At 42.2% G+C, this 20,791-nt stretch overlaps 1 protein-coding gene across 1 annotated transcript; it reads left to right on the top strand.

Annotated features, from left to right (window-relative positions):
* Positions 1-4,902: 4,902 nt before the first annotated feature.
* med1 (mediator complex subunit 1) lies at positions 4,903-18,726 on the top strand. The gene is made up of 16 exons (XM_023267468.3): positions 4,903-5,060; positions 6,837-6,943; positions 8,751-8,829; positions 9,061-9,115; positions 9,428-9,560; positions 9,738-9,766; positions 9,922-9,993; positions 10,305-10,379; positions 11,108-11,271; positions 11,417-11,528; positions 11,769-11,893; positions 12,005-12,132; positions 12,608-12,809; positions 12,929-13,024; positions 13,970-14,075; positions 14,152-18,726. The coding sequence occupies exons 1-16, from the start codon at positions 4,940-4,942 to the stop codon at positions 18,029-18,031; spliced, it is 5,484 nt and encodes a 1,827-aa protein (XP_023123236.2). The 5' UTR covers positions 4,903-4,939; the 3' UTR covers positions 18,032-18,726.
* The last annotated feature ends 2,065 nt before the right edge of the window (positions 18,727-20,791 follow it).

Genomic DNA, 20,791 nt, shown 5'->3' with positions numbered 1-20,791 from the left:
ACACAACATTAAGCAGAAGCACCCCCATAAGAGACAGCAAAATTGCATCGCAAAGCAGGAAAAATGGGAGTAAAATGAAAACATGTCAAATAAAGCCTATTTTAAGATGTCATTTCAATGTGATTTAAACTGCAGCTGCCTAATTCATAAAGTTATTAATTCATTTCGTAATAAAAGAGGTGATTTCAGAGCAATAAAGGGAATAAAGAGTAATAAAGACGGTCTTACATAAACTCGTAAATAATATTGCTCTGGCTGAAACAGAAGTATGTGAATTCTAGTGAGACTCAGTTCTTCCAAATTGGAACAGACAGCCAATCAGAAGTCGTGACAGCATAACGGATTATTGAATTTGACATTTTCCTTTTGTTTTCTTTTGAAGTGGAAGAATAAACATTTAGCTTTCCCGCTGTAGACCAAGGATTTATGATACGACAGACACAAATATAAGAGTGGTGGTAAACCTTTGGCAAACACGAGGTGTGTGTGTGTGTGTGTGTGTGTGTGTGTGTGTGTGTGTGTGTGTGTGTGTGTGTGTGTGTGTGTGTGTGTGTGTGTGTTCGTTGCAAACACACATGCCATTCGGACCGCCATGTGGAGTGTATGTGAGAGAGGTGGCGTTGCTAGGAGCACCAGGTTGTGTGCAGACAGTGGTAACAGAGTAGAGACGGCAGCAGCAGCCTGGCAGTGGAGAAGAAAGGAGTGGAGCAATGCCAAGAAGATTCCCCCTGAGAGACTCTATGAAGAAGAGAATGAGACAGACAGACAGAGAGGGAGAGAAACATGGAGAGGGCACGCTGATATGATCATGTGTTTTCCACTGAACAATCTGAAAGACAAACATTTCAATTCTGACATTGTGACTTGGATTTCAAGCTAAGAGGTGTCATGTTAAACCAAACAGGGCACTTCTTTCTGCTTTGAGGAGACAGAATGTTATAGCATGGATGCAGGGAAACGGTGATGGAACAGCAGGAGGGGGAAGATGGTTTACAAGGTTGACTGGAGGGATGAGAAAAATAAAGAGGGAGAAGGAGTCAATCTGCTGGGGCTCATATTCACCGTCCCTCCTCATGTCACCCATCCATCAGATAAACTGTTTGCCTATTTCCAACCAGTGCACGTCACTTCCTCACCTCTGAACGTTCCCCTGCTGAGCCTCTCCCTTGTTTTCTATTTGTTGTCTCCCTTTTCCAATTTCTCTCTTCCCTCTTCCTCCTGCGCTCTTCCTTCCCTTATTTTGTCTTTAAACGGAGAGTCGTGTGAACAGGCTATGCAAATGAGATGGTTATTACCCCACTGCTCATCAAGCCGCACAGAGGAGACATTAATAGGCTGATGAATATGCATGTGAATTTGTTAATTAAGTTAATTATTCTGCTGAAAATGCATTCGTCTTCCAAGGACATCTTCCCCAGGATTTCAACCTGCTCCACTCATTAGTCATGCGATATTTCATACACAGAGTGAGAAAGAGAGAGGGAGGCAGACAGTGGGAGGGAGAATGAAGGGGAGAGGAGACAATGCTGTTTTTGGAAAGTGGGTGCCATGAACAGTTGGGGTTGTAAAAGTATGGGGTAAAAATAATGTATTTTAATGCCATCAGCGCTCACAATGGGATGCGCCATAACTACCCATAATAGGAAACCACATCCTGGTTTCCAGATATGGCACATTATTCCCAAAAAAAGTCCTAGCTAGAGTTCGTACTTTCAGAGTTTTCAGCATGTGTTTTTTTTCTGCAGTTGCTTCTACCTCACTGGTTACTTCTCCCTAATTGCTTATTAAAACCCTCTTAAATGAACTTTTTGTGCCAACTTTCCAACACATTAATTAATTGTTGTAGCCAATTAAGTGCCGTTGTGCAAATGAGCCTCATCACAAATGGTCCTATAGGGGTAACCCCTCCTTCCTCTCTCCCTCTCTGTGTCTCTTGCTCTTCCCTCACTCTACCACCCTCCCCCTCGTCTTCCCAGCTGCCCGAGCACTTCAAGGCACTCGGTGCCAAAGAAGCAGAAACTGTGTCCTGATAATGCTTCACTGTTTTCTGGACTGTTTCCAGCCTTCAGGCTCACTGATCTCAAACTTGTATGATAGGTGAAAAGCAAAAAGGCTCAGCTGATTCCTTTTGTCTGGCACATTTGTACGAGAGCATCTTAATAAGTCTGCCTCTAAAACTCCGAAACCGTAGAAAATCTGTTGACTGCATTGTCTGCTTAATTTGTCTGGTGGCCACGTATCGTCAAGCAGGCATGTATGCATCAAGTAGTTTATCTTTATTCACAGCAGGTAAAATGTGAGTTCACCTAGAGGGACTGAAAAAAAGGAGGGTATTCAACTTCAAAGCACTCAATAGGGTTGCCAAGCTGTTCACACATCTTCATCCCCTGTGCTAAAACTGGAAACATGCAGAGGAAATCATATGAGAAAAAAAAAAGCTGCTACACCTTCATCATGCTTAACGCTGACAATATAGGGAAGGTAGTAATAAAGCATAAAGAGTACAGTTTTGCTTGTCTTATCTATACTGGAGAATATGTGTATATGTGCACAGCATGCATGTGTGTGCACACAAAACTAATTCACTAACCACCATTTCGTGTTTATTATATGTAGGTGTATCCAAGCATATATGTAAATGTGCACATATTTATACAGGTATATACAGTGCTGTGCAGAAGACATGAAAGGAAAGTGAGGATGCTTATAAAAATAATATTGAATAGTTAATCAGTTATCTTCATATAAAATAGAGAAAGCTAAATCAAATCAATATTTTGTGTAGCTATACACTATTTGCCGTCAATTCTACCAAGTGCCTTTGCACAGTATTTCAAGTATCTTCTGTTTTCAAGTATCTTCTGTGGATTTAAACTGTCTCACTGGCTTCTGTCTCTTCTTGTGATCCCAGAATGACTCAATGATGTTGAGACCAGGGCTCTGTGGGGGCCATACCATCTGTTGCAGGACTCCATGTTCTTCTTGTAGCTGAAGATAGTTTCTCATGACTGTAGTTGTATGTTTGGGGCTGTTGCCATGCCAGATGAATCATGGGACCTAACAAATGGCAGTACGGTGTGATGGATAAGAATCAAAACGTGTAAAGAGTGTGAAACCTTTGCACAGTACTGTATGGGACTATGTATGCATGTTGACATGCGGCATGAATTTGCTGTTTTAGCCACCAAGTAGACAGCTTGTGTTACAATATCAGCCGTTATCTATTTGAATCTAGCATACATTCATAGCAGAATCAAATTTTATAAAAATGTAGTATTGGAAGAATCCTGTCGTGCAAAAACTAAATGTAATAATTACTCTAATTGCAAATATATGCAGTATACACTACCAAATGTAATAGATAGTTTGGTCAGGTATGACAAAACAGTGTACTACAAGCGTCTGGGTAATAATATCATGGAGCAGATGTCATTTGCAATCAATGTGACAATTCTAAGACTGTTTACTTCTTTCTTCTGTTTTAAACACCATGGCATTCATTTTTCATGTAGTTGAAACAATAAGAACATTTTGACATCATGTTAACAACATGCAGTGAAACATTTCTTAGCACAGGGGCTGAACTTTCTCTTTTTTTCCCCTCATGTCTGGCTCGGCCCACTCTGCTGCCATTCGGACGTGGCACTGATACACCCACCAGGAGGATTAGGGAAGGTTTAGTAACTGTGCCAGCCTCACTCCCTGTGCCACGCCATCCCTCGGCACAGAGGGGGGTCCCGCTTGGCATGGCAAGGTGAACTAGCCTCTGATTGATGGGCATGGTTTCAGCCCGCTACTGTGCTCCCTAAGGCCCGTGCCTCCTTTTCCTTTCTCCTACTGCTGTCTTGGCAGCAGTGCCCACCTCCTCTTCCATGCCAGGCAGCCAGCTAAAGCTCCTGGTGGGCACATCAATTACATAGCGGCACCTCCCCTCTTTTCTCATCTCTATCTGTGGGTCTGTCTACTGTCTCAGATGATGCCAATCTGGTTCCTCTCCATCTCCGCTGTGGTCTATAGCTATCTACAGTGTGTTTGTATGTGTTGCTGTTTTTTTAAAACCCATGTTCACAAATATATCTTTCCATATGCACAAATGCACATGTATTCATGCACACACTCCCTGCTCCCTCTCTTAGGCAGGTCATAATGGTTGGTGGGAAAATCCTCCCCAGAGAGCACTCATTGCCACAGGCTCAGCTGTACAAAAGGCTCAGGTGTGTGTGTGTGTGTGTGTGTGTGTGTGTGTGTGTGTGTGTGTGTGTGTGTGTGTGTGTGTGTGTGTGTGTGTGCGTGTGTGTGTGCAAGGCATGGCTGCTTTTGCTGTTTACATTTTTTAAAATCTACTGCTTAATTGGACAGCCCATTGCTTCATGTGACTGCTTTATAAAAGAGGGTATAAAAGTACAAATTGTAAGAGGGGGTAAAAAGCAATCCTCGTATCAAGGTACTGCATTGTTCTATTTTTGAAGTCGATTAACATGATGATTTCAACCTTCCTTTGGATTTTGGCGGTTAGTTGCTCTTGGCAAATCATAAATCATTTACTTGCAGCGATCGTACGCCATCTGGAGTATTCATCAGGCCACTGTCTTTAATTTTTAGCAGACGAGAGATTTGAGTTGGAAGAAATTAAAAACAACGTGTTGTTTGTACTCAAACGCTGAGAAACAGTCAGAAACAATTGCAAAAACGTGCAAACTAGCAAATTACAACCTGTTTTGACTTTTTTTTAAAAAATGAGTTAATGTAAAAATGAGATGCATAGCAATTTAAGACTGCACTATGTTACTTAGATGAAAGTGTCAGGTGAAAACTTACCAACAAGGAAAACGCCGATTGTCACCTGGACGTGGTTCTGGCGGTACGGGCATTACGGAAGCCTGGGAGGGGAAGCGGAGAACTCGAAGCGGAGAAACTGAAACGGGCAGCCGCGGCGACAATGGCGGCTGGGCCTGGCGTTTCTATGCAGAGCGGCAGCCCTGCGAGGGAACTTTCTGTCCCAGTACAGCCAGGAGGAAACCAGACTCATGGAGATCGGGTCAAAACCGAAGAGGTAACAGGTAAGGAACCGGTCCGTGCTTTGTTTTCTGTTGGTTTTTACTGATTTTTGTGATTATAGAGGTCTGGGCTGCTGCACAAGGCGACTTGGGCTAACGGTGGCCAACGGCTAAGTTAGCCGACCGAGTAATGCTAGCGACTGCTTTAGGGGTATATTTTCAATATGTTCAAGAATGTACAACTTCACTGAGCAACGTAAAAAGCACAGTAACGTACAATAGTGAAGACAAATTAATTAAATCGGATACGCTGTTGTTTTGGTAAAGTAGCAGCTACGCTGGTCAGCTTTATGCAGAAAGCGAATGGCTAACGTTAGCAACTCGCTAACATCAACTTTGTAGACACTAGCGTTAGGTAGCACATCACGGAGGTCTCTGGAAATAAGTTTCTGTTATTTATTCGTCTGGGACAGGAAATGCCAAACTGGCCACTTCCTCAATATGAAACAAAAAGTTGGAGTATTGTAGTAGCACATGATGACATTATATTACCATTAGCCTCTGCTAACCCTTTAAATATATTCAAGCAGACTGACTGCCGCCTGTAGTACTTTGTTGTTAGTTTGTGGGAGTTGTGTGACTTTTTGGGGTTTGAAGTAATGGAAAGTCCTACCAATCCCAGAACTAATCATACTTTGTAGATACACAAGAAAAACGTGAAGAAAAGTGCGTGATGTAGCTTCAAGTAGTAGCTGAATTGTTTTGGTTTCGCTTACATCAAAACAAATGAATGCCACATCATATCTACCTGTAATTTACACCACTTAGGAAAACTATCTGAAAGTACCTTATTGTCTTGCTTGTATTTTTTAAAATAAAATATTTGTACATGTACTGAAAATATACAAGAAACTAAATATTTTTGAGGTAATTATTTAGTCACTGCACGTTCAGCTGACGGTTCATTAGTACATCTAGATAGTAATAATAGTAATATTAATAATAATGAAGTTTAATACACCACTACTGAAATAGATCATACTGTCTGGAAGTTTATAATTCAAACAGTGTCAAAAGAAATAAACGTAAGATGATGCAGTTAGTGGTGCTGTTGAACTGTATAGCATTCATACAGAAAAGTGTTTCAAATTAAAATCGCTATTTGAGAGAAGTGCAGTTAGGAAATTACAAAGGCTGCAATAATACATTATACATTATGCAGTTCATCAGACCTAGGATTTCAACTCTTGTGTCCATGGTTCTATTATTTCATGCTGTCTTCTTTGTGTGATAGTCAGACTTTTTATTGTATCTCATGTGGTAATGCTTCTTCATCACATGCTTTATATCTATTGCACAGTGATTAAACGGGTAACTGAGTGTATTTTGTCTATAGCTAAATGTTTCAACAGAAACAGCAAAAAGTTTTTCTTTTTCTTGTGTACATCTAATACATACATTTGTTATTGTTGGTTTCTGGCTCCAATCTTATTTATTTTTGTTTTGGTAACATTTTCTCAGACAAGAAGTCCTCATCATTTAGACTTGTTGTTAGTCAGTTACAGTTTTGTTGTTGTTGCCTATTTGGATCTTCATGGGAGATGTTTGTTAGTTGAATCTAGTAAATGTCAAATGCAAAGGTAAATTCTATGTTTCATAATATAGAGTTGGGGTTGTATTTAGTTTTAAATTTTTTGAAACTATAGTCAAAGGGACCAGCATTTGGCCTATTCATTTCCTAAGTTCATGTGTCAGTCTCTTTAAAACTTAGAACAGCAGCTGTGCATACTTTACATTTTTGTTTTACTTTTATTTCATGTATATTGTATATTTTTTCAGAGGCAGAGAAGCAGACTCGCATGGCCGCTCTGCTGGAGAGGCTTCATGCCAAACACAATGCATCTCGGCCATGGCAGGAGACCAGCAAGGTTGTTCGTCAGGCCATGGTGAGACGAAGAAATCTTTCTATAAATAATTTGTGGGAATCTACAGAATATCTGTGACAAATTTTAAAACTGAGTATTGCCTGAAGGCCTGAAACCATCAGCCACGGGTCTGGTGATTGGCTGTCACTGCTTCCTTGTTGTACTCTGAAAGAACTATCAGACTGAATGCTCCTCAGATGTGTTGGTCAAACCTAAAACTGCCAAACAACATTTAACAAAAAGTAGACAGGGTTTGAAAAAACATGTCAGTATGTTTCCAAAAAAAGCATGGCTATGCTACAAATATTATACTTTCACAGGTTGAAAATAATACACTTTTAAAAACAATGCTTTTATAAATCATACAGTATTATATCTATATTCCTGCTAGTATTCTTTCATGATTAAAAGTTGACATTACACGGTCCCTCTCAAAACTGTCTGAAAATTAGTGAGTCTTGCAGGTCAAAGTTAGTTGAACTTTGGCTAAGACTCTGTCTACTTTCCATGACAGTATGGGAATGCGATTCTTTCCTTTCTTCAGTTTAATAAATGGAGAGTGAGTTTTAGTGTAACCACAGTTATCAAGTTTAACATGACAGCAGATAGTTGAAGCTACAAATCTGAAAGTTAAAAGCATTTTATTTCCTCATTGGTGATGAATGCATCTGGGCTGTCCCTGTGGTGGGACTTTCTGAGTTGAGAAGACGCCTCTCTCTGTTGGAGCTGGTATGGAACTGAGTCCACTGTACTGGTGCATATTTTAAACAATTTCCTTAATTCGTATTCCAAGACATAAACAGTCAGTAGTCGTTTAACCAATAAAAATTATTAAAAGGCCTTGGACATGTATCCACAAAGCATTAAGACTGTTATTTTTTACCCTTCTCTGCACAATGGACTTTGCACTGAAGGCAGAGGAGTGTCAATCCTTTTGTACTATTTACATGTGTCTTGCTTGTTAATAATATTGGCACCACAGCTACAGCACTACTCTCAGTTGTCTGATGCTCAGCTCTTGCCCTGAACCAAAAGTGCTTGCATATTCAGCTATGAACATGCCAGTTTTGCATTTGCCTTAGTTTCAGATTGTCATTTAAACCAAGCAGTCACCACACTGAGAGACCAGACCAGAATCAGAGGAATTTTCACAACTTTATGCTGAAGTGTTCATGAACAGAATTGCTACAGTTAGCAGGGCCAGGCAGATGATAATTGTTTTCTTCCTCAGACTTCAGGGAAGTGCACTTAATTTACAGTTTGTGCAGTACCTGTGAATGGGCAGCAGTCACACCTGTAACTCTAATCTTATTAAGGAGTAAGAGGCCCCACCTAGTGGTGCAACTGGGCTCTGCAGCAATCCATTTTCATGACTTAGAACTTAAATTGGGATTTTTCAGACTGATGATCTGACTTCACCATTCTGTATTGACAGTCCTAGAATTTATTTTGTACACCACTTTGCTCTATGAGTTTTTGAAAGACTTTAGAAATGCCATTAACACACAGTATTCACAATAACTCAGCGGTGCCATCCCTTCATCTATGTACTTGACAATACCTCATCAGATCACAAATATTTACAAGAGATATTTACAGCTAACCTAGTCTGTACAAATTTAAATCCATTAATCACATAATTGTACAAGTTCTCATTTGAGTAGCTTATCTGCTGGACCAGTGGAATTACAACAGTGATATTTAAATGTCAGAGCTGTTGTGCTGACATAACCAGAGAAAGACAAACCTGAACACATCTTACTGATAAAAACATTTTTTTTTCTGAACTCTTTTCTATTTCTTTGCTTCTCCTCACAATGTGTCCCAGGAGAAACGTGGTGTGATGAATGCGGCAGGTCACCAGCTCCTGCTCACCTGCTTGGAGACCCTGCAGAGAGCGCTGAAAGGTAACACAAAGGGGCGCAAGGCAACCTTTTGCTTAGAAAATGTAACTTTCCATCATTAGATAGGGGAAATATAATTATTTTCACACTGAAATTTACTGTTAAACATTCCAATGATGCTGGCAAATCACATCTCCCTGTTAATTGACTTGTCATTTGCATTGAGTGTAATGCATGCTGGAATTCATGACATTGTCTCATTATAAATTTACTGTTCTCTGCCTTCTTTTTCAGTTTCATCTCTGCCCTCCATGACAGATCGTCTTGAATCCATTGCTCGGCAAAACATGTGAGTTTGTTACTTTTTGCACATAATTATTCATTGTCTCCTGACTGTGACTGATTCACATGGTGAGGTTAAGTACTGAAAATACAGGAAAATCAAGGCTGAAAGGCGTTCAGTTTGATGGTTCTGTTTTCTTCTAGTGAGCTGTGAAAGAGGTTTTTGAATGACTGAGTCGGTTGTTTTTCATCTGCTTATTCATTATGAAATGAAATGACTTCTTTCTTTCAATTTTTAAATACCCTAAAGTAAAACAGGTTAACAGGAAACAGGAAAATTGAAGTGGTCTCTCTGTATGTTTTTGTCTTGACTGTGCAGGTTGGGCTCTCACCTCAGCCCATCAGGGACAGAGTGCTACATTACGTCAGACATGTTTTATGTGGAGGTGCAGCTGGACAGCAGTGGTCAGTTAGTGGATGTCAAGGTGGCTCATCAGGGAGAAAACCCTACGGTCAGTAAAACTGTGCCTCCATAAAGTGATTTAAATAAGATTGGTAATTGGTTTTCAAGAATTTGACACTTCTTTGATTAAAAATGTCTTCAAATGCTTAACTTTCTTTTGTGTCATTTCCATTTATGCACACTGATGAAGGTGTATGATGTTCTTTTCTTGATTTGTTTGCCATAGAGTTGTCCTGAGCTGATTCAGCATCTAAGGTGAGTAGAAACCGAAAACTTCACTTTACTCTTAAGATAAACAACATAAACTCAAATGCAGTGTTTCTCAATTCTGTTCTGCGGAATGATGCAGGCACTTGTAAGAAATAACCTGTATTGGTTTGACAGCTCTCTAAACTATTTTTCTTCATCAGGGAAAAGAACTTTGAGGAATTTTCCAAACATCTCAAGGGTCTTGTTGATTTGTACAAGCTTCCTGGAGACAAGTAAGTAGACTTGCAGACTTTGAGGATGTTTGGTTTAAGGAAGTTTAAAAAAATGCTGGTGGATTATTTTTCCCACAGATACCATTCCTCTTTTTAATTATTGTTGTGAATCTAAACTATCTGTGCATTACAGATACAGAGTTCTGAACTACATGAAATAGGCATATTGGGAATATTTAGAAGAGTGCAAAACATAGAATCTCAGAAGCCTAGATTAAAGATGGTTGTTTTATAAGGACGGATGCCATATGTCTTTATGAATATTGTATTTGTCGCAATTATTTCCAATTATCTTAATGTCTGTGTTCCAGTAAGCTGAAAACCAAGATGTATATAGCGCTGCAGTCTTTGGAGCTTGATCTCACCAAGATGATGCACATGTTTCGGTAAGTTATCTTCTAAAAGAGTAATGCAGGGAGTCCTTGGCTTACATCAGAGTTCCGTTCCTATGATGTGACGTAAGTCGATTTTCGCCGTAAGTCGGAACTCTGGAAAAATGTAAACAAAGCCGTTATGTGCATCACAATATCGATGAATTTACATATTTGTACAACTACAGTAATGAAAACAGTCATTAGCTCACACTGAAACACAACTCTGTAGGAAAATACCGGCAAAAATGTGAACAAAGCCGTTACATACATCACGATATAAGTCAGTTTACAGTATTGTACAAGTACAGTAATGACAAACGGTCATTAACTCACGCTGAAACACAACTCGGTAGGAAAATACCGGCGAAAATGTAAACTGTAAGTCTGACTTACGCTTGGAGCCATAATGAAGTTACTGAATGTAGCATAATCCAATGTGGTGGCAAATGTAAACAAAGCTGTCTTATTGCGCCGCGTGACTGCTGTACATACAGTATTCATCCGCTCTGCTCGCCGCGTGACTCCATATTCATTTGCTCACCAACTAGTTCCGCTGAACCAGTTTGGACATAACGGCGAAACGACATAATCATAAACTGAGGACCTCCTGTACAGCAGATTTTATCTTCAAGTGATAAATCAGTGGCCTAACATACACATTTACTACTAGTTCACATTAATAATTTGGAGTACAAGTCCTCATTTGATCATCTCTCTTTGTTTGTTTGCATGTTTTCTAGGTTAGCAACCAATGCTAATACAGTGGAAACTATTCTTCATGGGAGTGTGGGCTTGCTGACAGCCAGGAGTGGTGGCCATCTGGTTTCTCTACAGTGTTATGTGTCCCCTTATGACATATTTGAGGAGGGAACGGGCACACAGCTCAACTTAACAGACAACAATGGCAAGTGCAAGCAGGACATCGATGACAAACGTCTATAAAAAGAATGACACACCAGCCACTAGCTGCTATATGAGTTGATGATGGATTGTAATTATCTTTGTGTGACTTGTCACTTGTCTCTGTATGTTGACACTGGTTGTTGCAGTGCCACGCTCTCTGGGTGTCAGTGTTTCTGTGACAATCGAGGGAACGTCTGCTGTGTACAAGCTTCCAATTGCTCCACTCATCACTGGATCCCACCCAGTTGACAACAAGGGGTAAGAGAGTGTACATCACTTTGTCAGAGTTTTTATGAAATCCTACAATCTGCAGCCTCTAAATCTGTTTAAAAAAAAAAACTGCTACTCTGTAGACAAGAACTGGGTATTATAGTAAATGCTCATAAATGCACCACTGTTTGGCATAATGAGGCAATCATCTGGGGGTTATTCTAGCGTCCCAATGCAGAAGGAGTAGAGAACAGAAAGAGCTGATAAATTTGTTTTTGCTGTATTTAGGACACCTTCCTTTTCCACTGTGACCAATTCCAACTGCGTGGACCTGCCGGCTTGTTTTTTCCTCAAGACGAACCGCCCCATGCCTTTCTCTCTCTCCTTCATTCAGAGGATAAGCAATGCTACTTGTAAGTTTACCTCATGAACAGCCATGAATATTCTGATGCACTGAAGGAATTGTGCTTGTTTAGGTATATTTCGATATTTCTAATGGGGCCCTCTCCATTTTTTTCCCCTAGCAATCCCTGTGTTTGAGACTTCACCCAGCCTCTCACCTCTCTACCAGTTAATTGTCCAGAGCCAGCTCCAGCTCCTGGAGGAGGCCAGCCCCCTGCCGCCACCCTCACACAACATGCACTTTTATTCTGTAAGCCACACACACAATTCCTGCACACATACGAAATATTTGTTGTGAGTCTCAGTGTGTGTGATCTGTCCAACTTCAAAGTTTAGGCCCTCAGTTATTCTGGTTGCACCTATTGGAGCAGGGAACATTAATTCATCAACATTTATACATTTATTATACATTCATTGTAATTATTACAGAACTAGTCCATTTTTTTTAAAAACCATTTCCTTTTCTCAGGTTAGTATCCCAACAAGTCTTGAAATACACCCCTTAGTTTTGTCTTTTTGTTTGACGTGGTCTGATTGGCAACATCTCTTCTTTCCTCTGCTTTTTGTTTTAATACACATTTTCAAAACAGAAATTTAGTAAAATCAGAGTTCTTTATCATTCTGCAAATAAATTTGAGGTTTCAGAAGACACCCACAGCCAATCAAAAAAATAAAAGATTTTGACACATCCACTGTGTAAGAAAAACACTTACGTGCTTTCACAGGTGTTGCCGGATCAGCAGCACTGTTACTTCCTCAACGGTGATGCCCCAGTGCAAGATGGTCGCTCTCTTCAGGGAGCACTGGTGTCCAAAATCCCCTTCCGTCACCCAGCACAAGTGCCACTACTATTGGATATCATTCGGCACCAGGCTGCCTATAACACCTTGATTGGCAGCTGTGTCAAACGAACTTCCGTCAAAGAAGGTTAGTATCTGGCCTCTGATTTTCCGTATTTGGTCAGGTAACATGTACTCTGTTTTTTTGGTATCTGATGTGTTACATTATATTTGACGTATTTAGCATCTTTGTTCTTGTTCTTTCAGACAGTGCAGGCTTGCTGCAGTTTGAAGTATGTCCTCTTACTGATTCAAGTTTCAGCGTCTCTTTCCAGCATCCGGTCAATGAGTCATTAGTGTGTGGTGAGCTTTCACTTTTACTAAATCTCATTTTTGCTACATTTTTGAAAGTTACTAAAATGATTTTTTTTTTAAATGGTCTAGTTAAATTTGTAAGTTGAGAGGATAAACACAGTAGGTGTATGTATGTATTTGTTTTTATATAATATAAAATATATATACCTGGCAGCAGAATATGTGATATAATGATTGTGAATCTTTTTACACAGTGAAATAATAGTGTCCCCCTGACTTGGTATATCATATTTTCCAATTCTCCAGCCACTTGCTCCAAATACTGAACATCTACAACTGTAAAGCTGAGCTTCTAAATTTGATATGTCAGTACAATTGACAACTAGAACTTTTGACTGCTAAATGTTAAACAGTGAACTGATAGTTGTATAGACTAACAAATCTGACTCTACCGCAGCTACAATAACACTCCGTGCACTCTGATTGTATACTAGTGTTAGAGAATGTGGCTGATTTTATATCATATGTCAAAGCCTGTTTCACAAACAAACTTGCAGACACACAAACCTGCTGTAGATTTTCATTTCAGCTTGTTCTTAGATGTCAAGGAATTCATAATAGGTCGGGTCAGCTGATGTGACCTGCCATTTGTTATTTGTACTGTCAATAGCAGCATTCAGTAGATATCCACAACATCCCTAGTTCTGATTCAGCCAGGTATCTGTGTTGTATGTCATGCCCCTACTCTCACATGCTACCTCACATTTGCACACTATCAGTTTTACATGCATATATGAGCATTTTACTTGCTAACAGGGTAATCATTAATTAATTCATTATTTAGTTGCATGCTGTTATAACCTGAAAGTCCATCAATGAAGAACCAAATAATTGACTGGTTGCCTGCATGACCATTACAGTCGCAGTCTGCAGAGTTGGTGTGCTGTTCTCATTTTTCTAAGCCCTCTGTCTTGTCTGACGTCTTTCCTCTAGTGGTGATGGAGGTGATTGACTCCAGACAGGTATCCTGCAAGCTATATAAAGGACTCTCAGATGCTTTGATCTGCACTGATGAATTCATCACCAAAGTAGTCCAAAGGTGAGAGTGTTATTTTTTTTTCTGAAAGCATAAATGTGTGGGGTTTTTTGTACTGATTTTTTTCTTCCACTCTTAGATGCATGTCCATCCCCGTAACCATGCGGGCCATTCGGAGGAAAGCAGAGACCATCCAGGCAGACACTCCAGCGCTCTCATTAATTGCACAGACAGTGGAGATTATGGTGAAGAATAACCTGCCACCCTCCGGTAGTCCTACCTACAACATGGCAGCTGGTGATGGAACCAACCCTATGGGATTGCCTGGCCTCACAGGGGGCAACACACCTACTGGAGGACCCCCGGGAGGACCTAATTATACAGGTCCAATTGCCTCTCTGTTTGGCATGTCCCGTACAGAAAGGCAAGCCCAAGGTGGAGAGTGCCTAACCCCAGGAGCAGTGGCTGGCCAGCAGCAGTTGCAGCAACAGCAAGGTCAAGGTCACTCGGATGACTACAGCAAAGTCACCCAGAATCCCATACTGACAAGTCTGTTACAGATAACTGGAAGTGTGGGTTCTAGTCCGAGCTCCCAGAATGCACCACCACCCCACCAGACTCCACCCCCAACATCCTCCCCTGCCAGCAACACCAAGAATCATCCCATGTTGATGAACTTGTTGAAAGACAACCCCACACAAGACTTTGCAACTCTCTATGGTTCTAGTCCTTTAGAGAGACAGAATTCTTCATCTGGTTCTCCACGGACAGAAGGCATGACTGCAACATGCCCTGGAGGTAGCGCAAAGGGAAAGAAGAAGCGTCCCAGGGGCACAGAAAAGGGTGGCATGTTGCCTGGAACTGCTGCAGCTGGTGGAGGTGCTGGTTTAGGCATGAAATCACAGGCATCTTCCATGCCACAGCACCACCAGCACCATCCAGTCACTCATGAGGATGATTTCCACCGTGAGCTCCTCTCTATGGATGTGGACGCATCTCAAAATTCTATCTTCGATGTTAACCTGACAGGTGATGGCCTAGACACACCTCATAGCATCACTCCAGCACCTAGCCAATGCGGAACACCACCCTCTGGCCCCAACATGCCTTATTCACAATCTCACGTCCAGTCCCAGCAGCAGCAGCCACCTGGTACTGGACCACCTCGTATGGTTCGCCTCTCCAGCTCTGACAGCATTGGACCTGATATCACAGAAATCTTGTCAGATTTACCTGAGCAACCTGGCAAAGGTAGCAGTAGCAGCCATGGGCAGCACCCAATGGGCAGTGGTGGAGACGATGGAGGCCCCTTAGGTACCCCCATACGTGACTCCTCCAGCTCAGGTCAGGGTAGCGCAGTATTTGACTCAGCAGACATTTTCAATACCAACAGCAATGAGAATCCATTTACAGATGCTGCTGACCTGATTGCTGAGGCAGCTGCAACTGCCGCCACTCCCACAAGCGACGCCTCTTCCACCAACTTCTTTCCTGATGCTGCTGACTTCAACCCTGACCTCCTGACCTCAGGCCATGGTTTCTCCCAAAGCTACTTTGATGACAGTTCTCCAAGTGCTGATGGAGACATGGACCTGGTCAAGGGTTTTGGAGGAAGTAGCCAGCAGAATACCCCATCAGGAACGCCTCAGAATCCTACTCCACATGGACAGAGCACTCCAGAGCCCTCGCTGAAGGACCCTTTTGATATGGGGATAGTTTTTGGAGGCAACAGTGGTAGTGGAAAACCGCTTCTGGGGCAAGCTCCTGATTTGGGAGACACACATGGTGGAGGGTCCCAAAGCCCACTCATGATGAGCCTTGGAGCAGCTTGTGGTGATTTTAAAAGTGCAGAGCCCAAGGTGAAGCAACAGGGTCTCTTGCGGCCAAAGGATGAAAATGGGGGCAGTGGAGGAAGCAGCTCTGGGATTGGAATGGAAAGCAGTTCAACAGGGGGAAAGCAGGTTAAACGTAGCAGGACCCCATCCAGCGAGGGAAAGTCTAAGGAAAAGCCCCCCAAACGCAAAAAGCTGGACCCTGATGGGAAGTCTCCTTCTCACAGCTCAGGAGGGCGACCATATACACCTCCTAGTGGTGGCTCAGGCTCTGGGGGAAGCATAAGTGGAGGAGGCTCCAAGTCTCCTGGTAGTTCAGGACGCTCGCAAACTCCCCCTGGGGGGGCCACACCTCCGATTCCCAAAATCACTATTCAGATCCCAAAGGGGACCATAACTGGAGGGAAAACCTCATCCCATAGCGGATACACCTCCAGCAGCTCAGCTACAAGCAGCACAGGAGGAGCAGGAGGAACCAGCAGCAGCAAAAGCCATCATTCACACTCCTCTTCCTCTGGGAAGATCAAGTCCAAGGAAGGCTCCATGACACAAGGCAACAGCTCCAAGCCAGGGAGTGCAGGAGGTGGAGGTGGGCCATCCCAGTCTAAAGGTTCCTCTCAAGGAATGGGTGTTGGCAAACCAGGATCCTCCCCAATCACCAAACATGGGCTCTCTGGTCCTGGAGGTACTGGAGGTGGAATTGGAAGTGGTAATAAAATTAAGCCACAGGGAGGCAAGCCTCCTGGGTCGCTTATGAATCCCAACATTAAGCCCAACATTTCCCCTTCTCATTCTCGCTCCAGTAGCTCTGGTGACAAATTGTCCTCCCCAATGAAAATGCAGCAGTCCCAGGTTCCAGGAACCCCTCCTTCTTCCAAGGCTAAATCCCCAATGGGCTCAGGAGGTGGCAGCTCTGGTGGGTCCAAGTCTTCTAGTGGAGGTATGAGCTCCCAGAAGCCAATTGGTGGAGGTTCTTCCTCTGGCTCCACTTCTTCCTCATCATCCTCCAGCTCCTCTTCATCTTCTGGTTCCATGGGCTTCTCAGGAGGCTCCCAGTCTCAGTATGGCAGTGGTGGAGGTGGAAGTGGAGGGGGAGGAGGAACAGGTGGAGGGAGTGGAAGTGGAGGAAGTGGCGGAGGAGGTGGTGGAAGTGGGGGTGGAGGCGGGAGTGGTGGAGGGGCTGGTCAGAACAATGCAAATAACCCCAATGCCAAAGGGAAGTCTCCCAGTCGAAACAAGAAGCCCTCGCTAACAGCAGTCATAGACAAACTCAAGAGTGTAGGTGGAGGAGGAGTAGGGGAGGATGGTTGTGAGGTTGGGCCACCAGTAGGGGGAGCTGGTTCATCATCTGCTCCTGGTGGTGGTCCTGGAAATGTTCCAGGTGGACCTTCAAACATGGGTCCTTCCAAGCACACCTCATCCTCCCAAAGTGGGGAGTACAAGCGAGAAAAGTCTGATAAAGAAGCTAAGGCAAAAGTGTCGGTGTCAGGGGGAAACAGTGGAGATAAAAAGCTGATGGACCAAAAATCAGGTGGGGTGGGCGGAACCACTCTGGCCAAAATTATCATCAGCAAACCAGACGGTGGCTCACCAAGCATCAAGGCTAAAGTGACCCTCCAGAAAGCAGGGGAAGGATCTGGTGACTCCATCCGCCCTCAGATTTCTAGCCTCAAAGCCTCCCCCCTCTTCAGTGGCTCGACTCCCAAGCATGACCGCTCCTCCCCCAGCCACAGCCGCTCGCCAGGTTACACCCCACTCAACCACGACAGCGAGAGTGAGTCAGGCAGCAGCTCAGTGGCCGAAAAATCCCACCAGAACAGCCCGAGCTCGGACGACGACCAGACCATGCGACCCCTTCCTCCCCAGGACTACATGAGCTCAATCTCCCTCAGCTCAGGGGAGAAACATAAGAAACACAAGAAGGAGAAGAAAAAGCAAAAGGAGAGAGAAAGGGAGAGGGACAGAGATCGTGAGCGAGACAGGGATAAAGAGAAGAAGAAGTCCTCTATGTCAATGGGGCCGTCCTCGCATCCGATTAAAGCAGACAGTTGGTCGCGGTCGCCCATCTCGGCTTCAGATTCCTCGCTGTCCATGCTCGGTGCGGATCGTCCCTCCCGGCCCAGTCCCATGTACATGAGAAATGAAGATGACGACCTCATGGACTCAGCCCTTACTGGCAACCTTTAATTTGATTTGAAAAATCCCTTCCATTTACTGTCATCACATTTTAACTCATGCCTTTTAACACTCAAATTATTTATTTAACTCAAGTCACAATTTGGAAATGGATCCAAGAATATTGTGGCTCTCTGAGTTATCATTACCCTGTTAAAGCTGTATTTTAATGTCCTATTTTACTACATGAATATCAGTGTATAATGTTACAGGATCGGGAGGCCGGTTTTATATGAACGTGGATGCTACACATCCAGAGCCACCTCAGAATATCAGCTTCATTTAGGAACTAGCTTTAAACAGTATATTTTCGGAGACATTATTTTTGTCTTTCCGGTGATGTCAGGAGGTTTTCACTCTCCGTAAATGTTTCTTATTCCATGTTCTTGTCACATTTAATACGTCTGCAGTGTGCATGTATCGTTTAAAATCATACCTGGTTGCCACTAAAACTATGTTGTCAGAATAAGGATGACATCTGTTGAAAAAGTATTGTGAAGAAGCGAAGGAGGGTACAGTGTTCAGTTGCCTTGTTTTTCAGATACAACTGGAAATTTTTAGATTTTGATACATTTTAAATTGTTAATGTGTAAATTAGTGTAGGTTACTGTAACGGATGATGATGGAGAAAAAAGACGTACTGTTAATTTTTTTTTAACTGTAGAACTTTTGGAAGCTTGAAATAAACATTTCACTTCTGGAGAGAATTCTGTATATTTCTGTATTTTAGCAGATTTAATTATTGTTGCGGGGGTTTGTCACAAGAAATATGTGACTGCTTCTTAGTATAGAAAGTAAGTGTGATAATTGTATAAATTTACACTACTGTTCACAAGTTTGGGGTCACCCAGACAATTTCATGTTTTCCATGAAAACTCACACTTTTATTCATGTGCTAACATAATTGTATAAGGGTTTTCTAATCCTCAATTAGCCTTTCAAAATGATCAGCAAACACAATGTAGCATTAGAACACAGGAGTGATGGTTGCTGGAAATGTTCCTCTGTACCCCTATGGAGATATTCCATTAAAAATCAGCCGTTTCCAGCTACAATAGTCATTTACCACATTAACAGACTGTATTTCTGATTAATTTAATGTTGTCTTCATTGAAAAAAAAACTGCCTTTCTTTCAGAAATAATGACATTTCTAAGTGACCCCAAACTTTTGAAAGGTGGTGTATGCATGCTACAGTAGGTATTTAGCATTTTTCTCTCTGTTCTGTTGAGCGTATTGGACTCGACTACAAAGCTACACTAGGTGGCAGCAGTGTATCAGGCTGCTTGGTCGCTTTTATTAGAAATTACATGGTCCTTTGTAATGACTTACACATTCCCAGGGGTAATGCTTCGGGATTAAATGGATTTTGACATCCTTATTCACAGGTTTTACAGGATATGATTTGTGAAACTGATGCAGTGAGAGAGCTGAGACCGAGGGGATGAAAAAAGCAAAGAGACAAAAATAAACAAAACAAATAAGTTGCAAAGGTTATGAGGAAATGAAAGTAAAAGAATTCACAGTCTTAGTGCTTGATGAAGAGGGCAGTTAAAATGCAATCTAATGAAAATGATTATACCGCACGTACAAATGGGATTCGGCTATTTGGCAATAAGCACTTTTGTATTAAAAGCAACAGAACTAACAGATAAAAGAATCAGCAAAATTACTTGTCAAGGTGAGCATCTAGAACATCCTTACAAATGTCAGACGAGCTGTCCAAACATGAGACTTAGTGGCATAGACTTCAGCTGTAATTTGGTTATGTGAAAGTCGTTTATGAATTGTTTTGAGGGATTAGTTTGTCAGCCCCATGTAAAGATGTAGAACTACGACCGAAACAAATACTATTTTTGTCACTGAATGAGTATGTCAATCAGTTGCTACTAAAGAATCCAAAGAATTAGTTTGTTCTCTGCATTAAATAATCGTTTTTGGCGCTAACATTCACCGGTTATTCACAAGAAAGTAAGAGCACATTAGAGGAAGAAGTGACTATATGCATACGGTAAATCCTGCAAAATCAATAGCATATATTCTATTATAGGCAGGAAAAAAGAAAATCTTTTAACCTTTGCCTGCTCTTATATCCCAAGTGGCAACACATGAAACCAAACATGGTGTCAAGGCTCCTGGTCAGCTGATCTTCTGACCAATAGCCTCATTTTTATCCTGCTTCTGCTGACTGAGCAATGTTTTCCACTGCAGAAGCTGCCTAAAGTGCTTAGCTGACACAAAAGGATGGAGTCCTGTTATGATAAGGGAAAACAAGTCTTATTATGGAGGCAGTTTCTCCATAGAGCTGCAGCGTTCAGCTCAGATAGCACAAGAGCATCATCAGCCGTGTGCACTTTAATAGGCAGACGTTTGCTTCAGGGCAGCTGCTTAGTAGTTGGTTGACTTCCCATCTCTGTCAGCGTCCCCAAGGCCAGAGCTGAAAGAGCCCCGAGGGAGATCTAAGCCTTTTTACTGTAAATAACTAAAGATGGATGCTTTAAAGCAGGGGTAGCCAACACGGTGCCCGCGGGCGCCTGGTTGCCCGCAGAGTCACCATGAAATTCCTTATAAAAAATTATAGTTGCTGTTCTTTTTAAATCAAAAATACTTACATTAATGCAGATTTTGAATTACAATATTTATTATAATTTTTTAAAAACAAAAATGTCTTCGGTGTAAATGAACTTTGACCTTGTCCGAGTCAGAGTTCACTGCGCATGTCAAACCACCACGTCATTCTGCTGCAGCGGCTGGGTGCAGACGCTTGGGGAAG

This window comes from Amphiprion ocellaris, chromosome 18 (genome assembly GCF_022539595.1).
Source record: "Amphiprion ocellaris isolate individual 3 ecotype Okinawa chromosome 18, ASM2253959v1, whole genome shotgun sequence".
Taxonomy (NCBI): domain Eukaryota; kingdom Metazoa; phylum Chordata; class Actinopteri; family Pomacentridae; genus Amphiprion; species Amphiprion ocellaris.
The sequence above is the reverse complement of the archived record's forward strand: the minus strand, read 5'-3'. Positions and strand labels throughout refer to the sequence as shown.

What these genes read in the sequence shown, in the direction of transcription:
- med1 (XM_023267468.3), top strand. Translation starts at nt 4,940, where the DNA reads ATGGCGGCTGGGCCTGGCGTTTCTATGCAGAGCGGCAGCCCTGCGAGG. An exon ending in AAGATGATGCACATGTTTCG is followed by an intron (nt 10,380 to 11,107) that starts GTAAGTTATCTT and finishes CATGTTTTCTAG; the next exon opens with GTTAGCAACCAATGCTAATA. An exon ending in CAACTTAACAGACAACAATG is followed by an intron (nt 11,272 to 11,416) that starts GCAAGTGCAAGC and finishes TGGTTGTTGCAG; the next exon opens with TGCCACGCTCTCTGGGTGTC.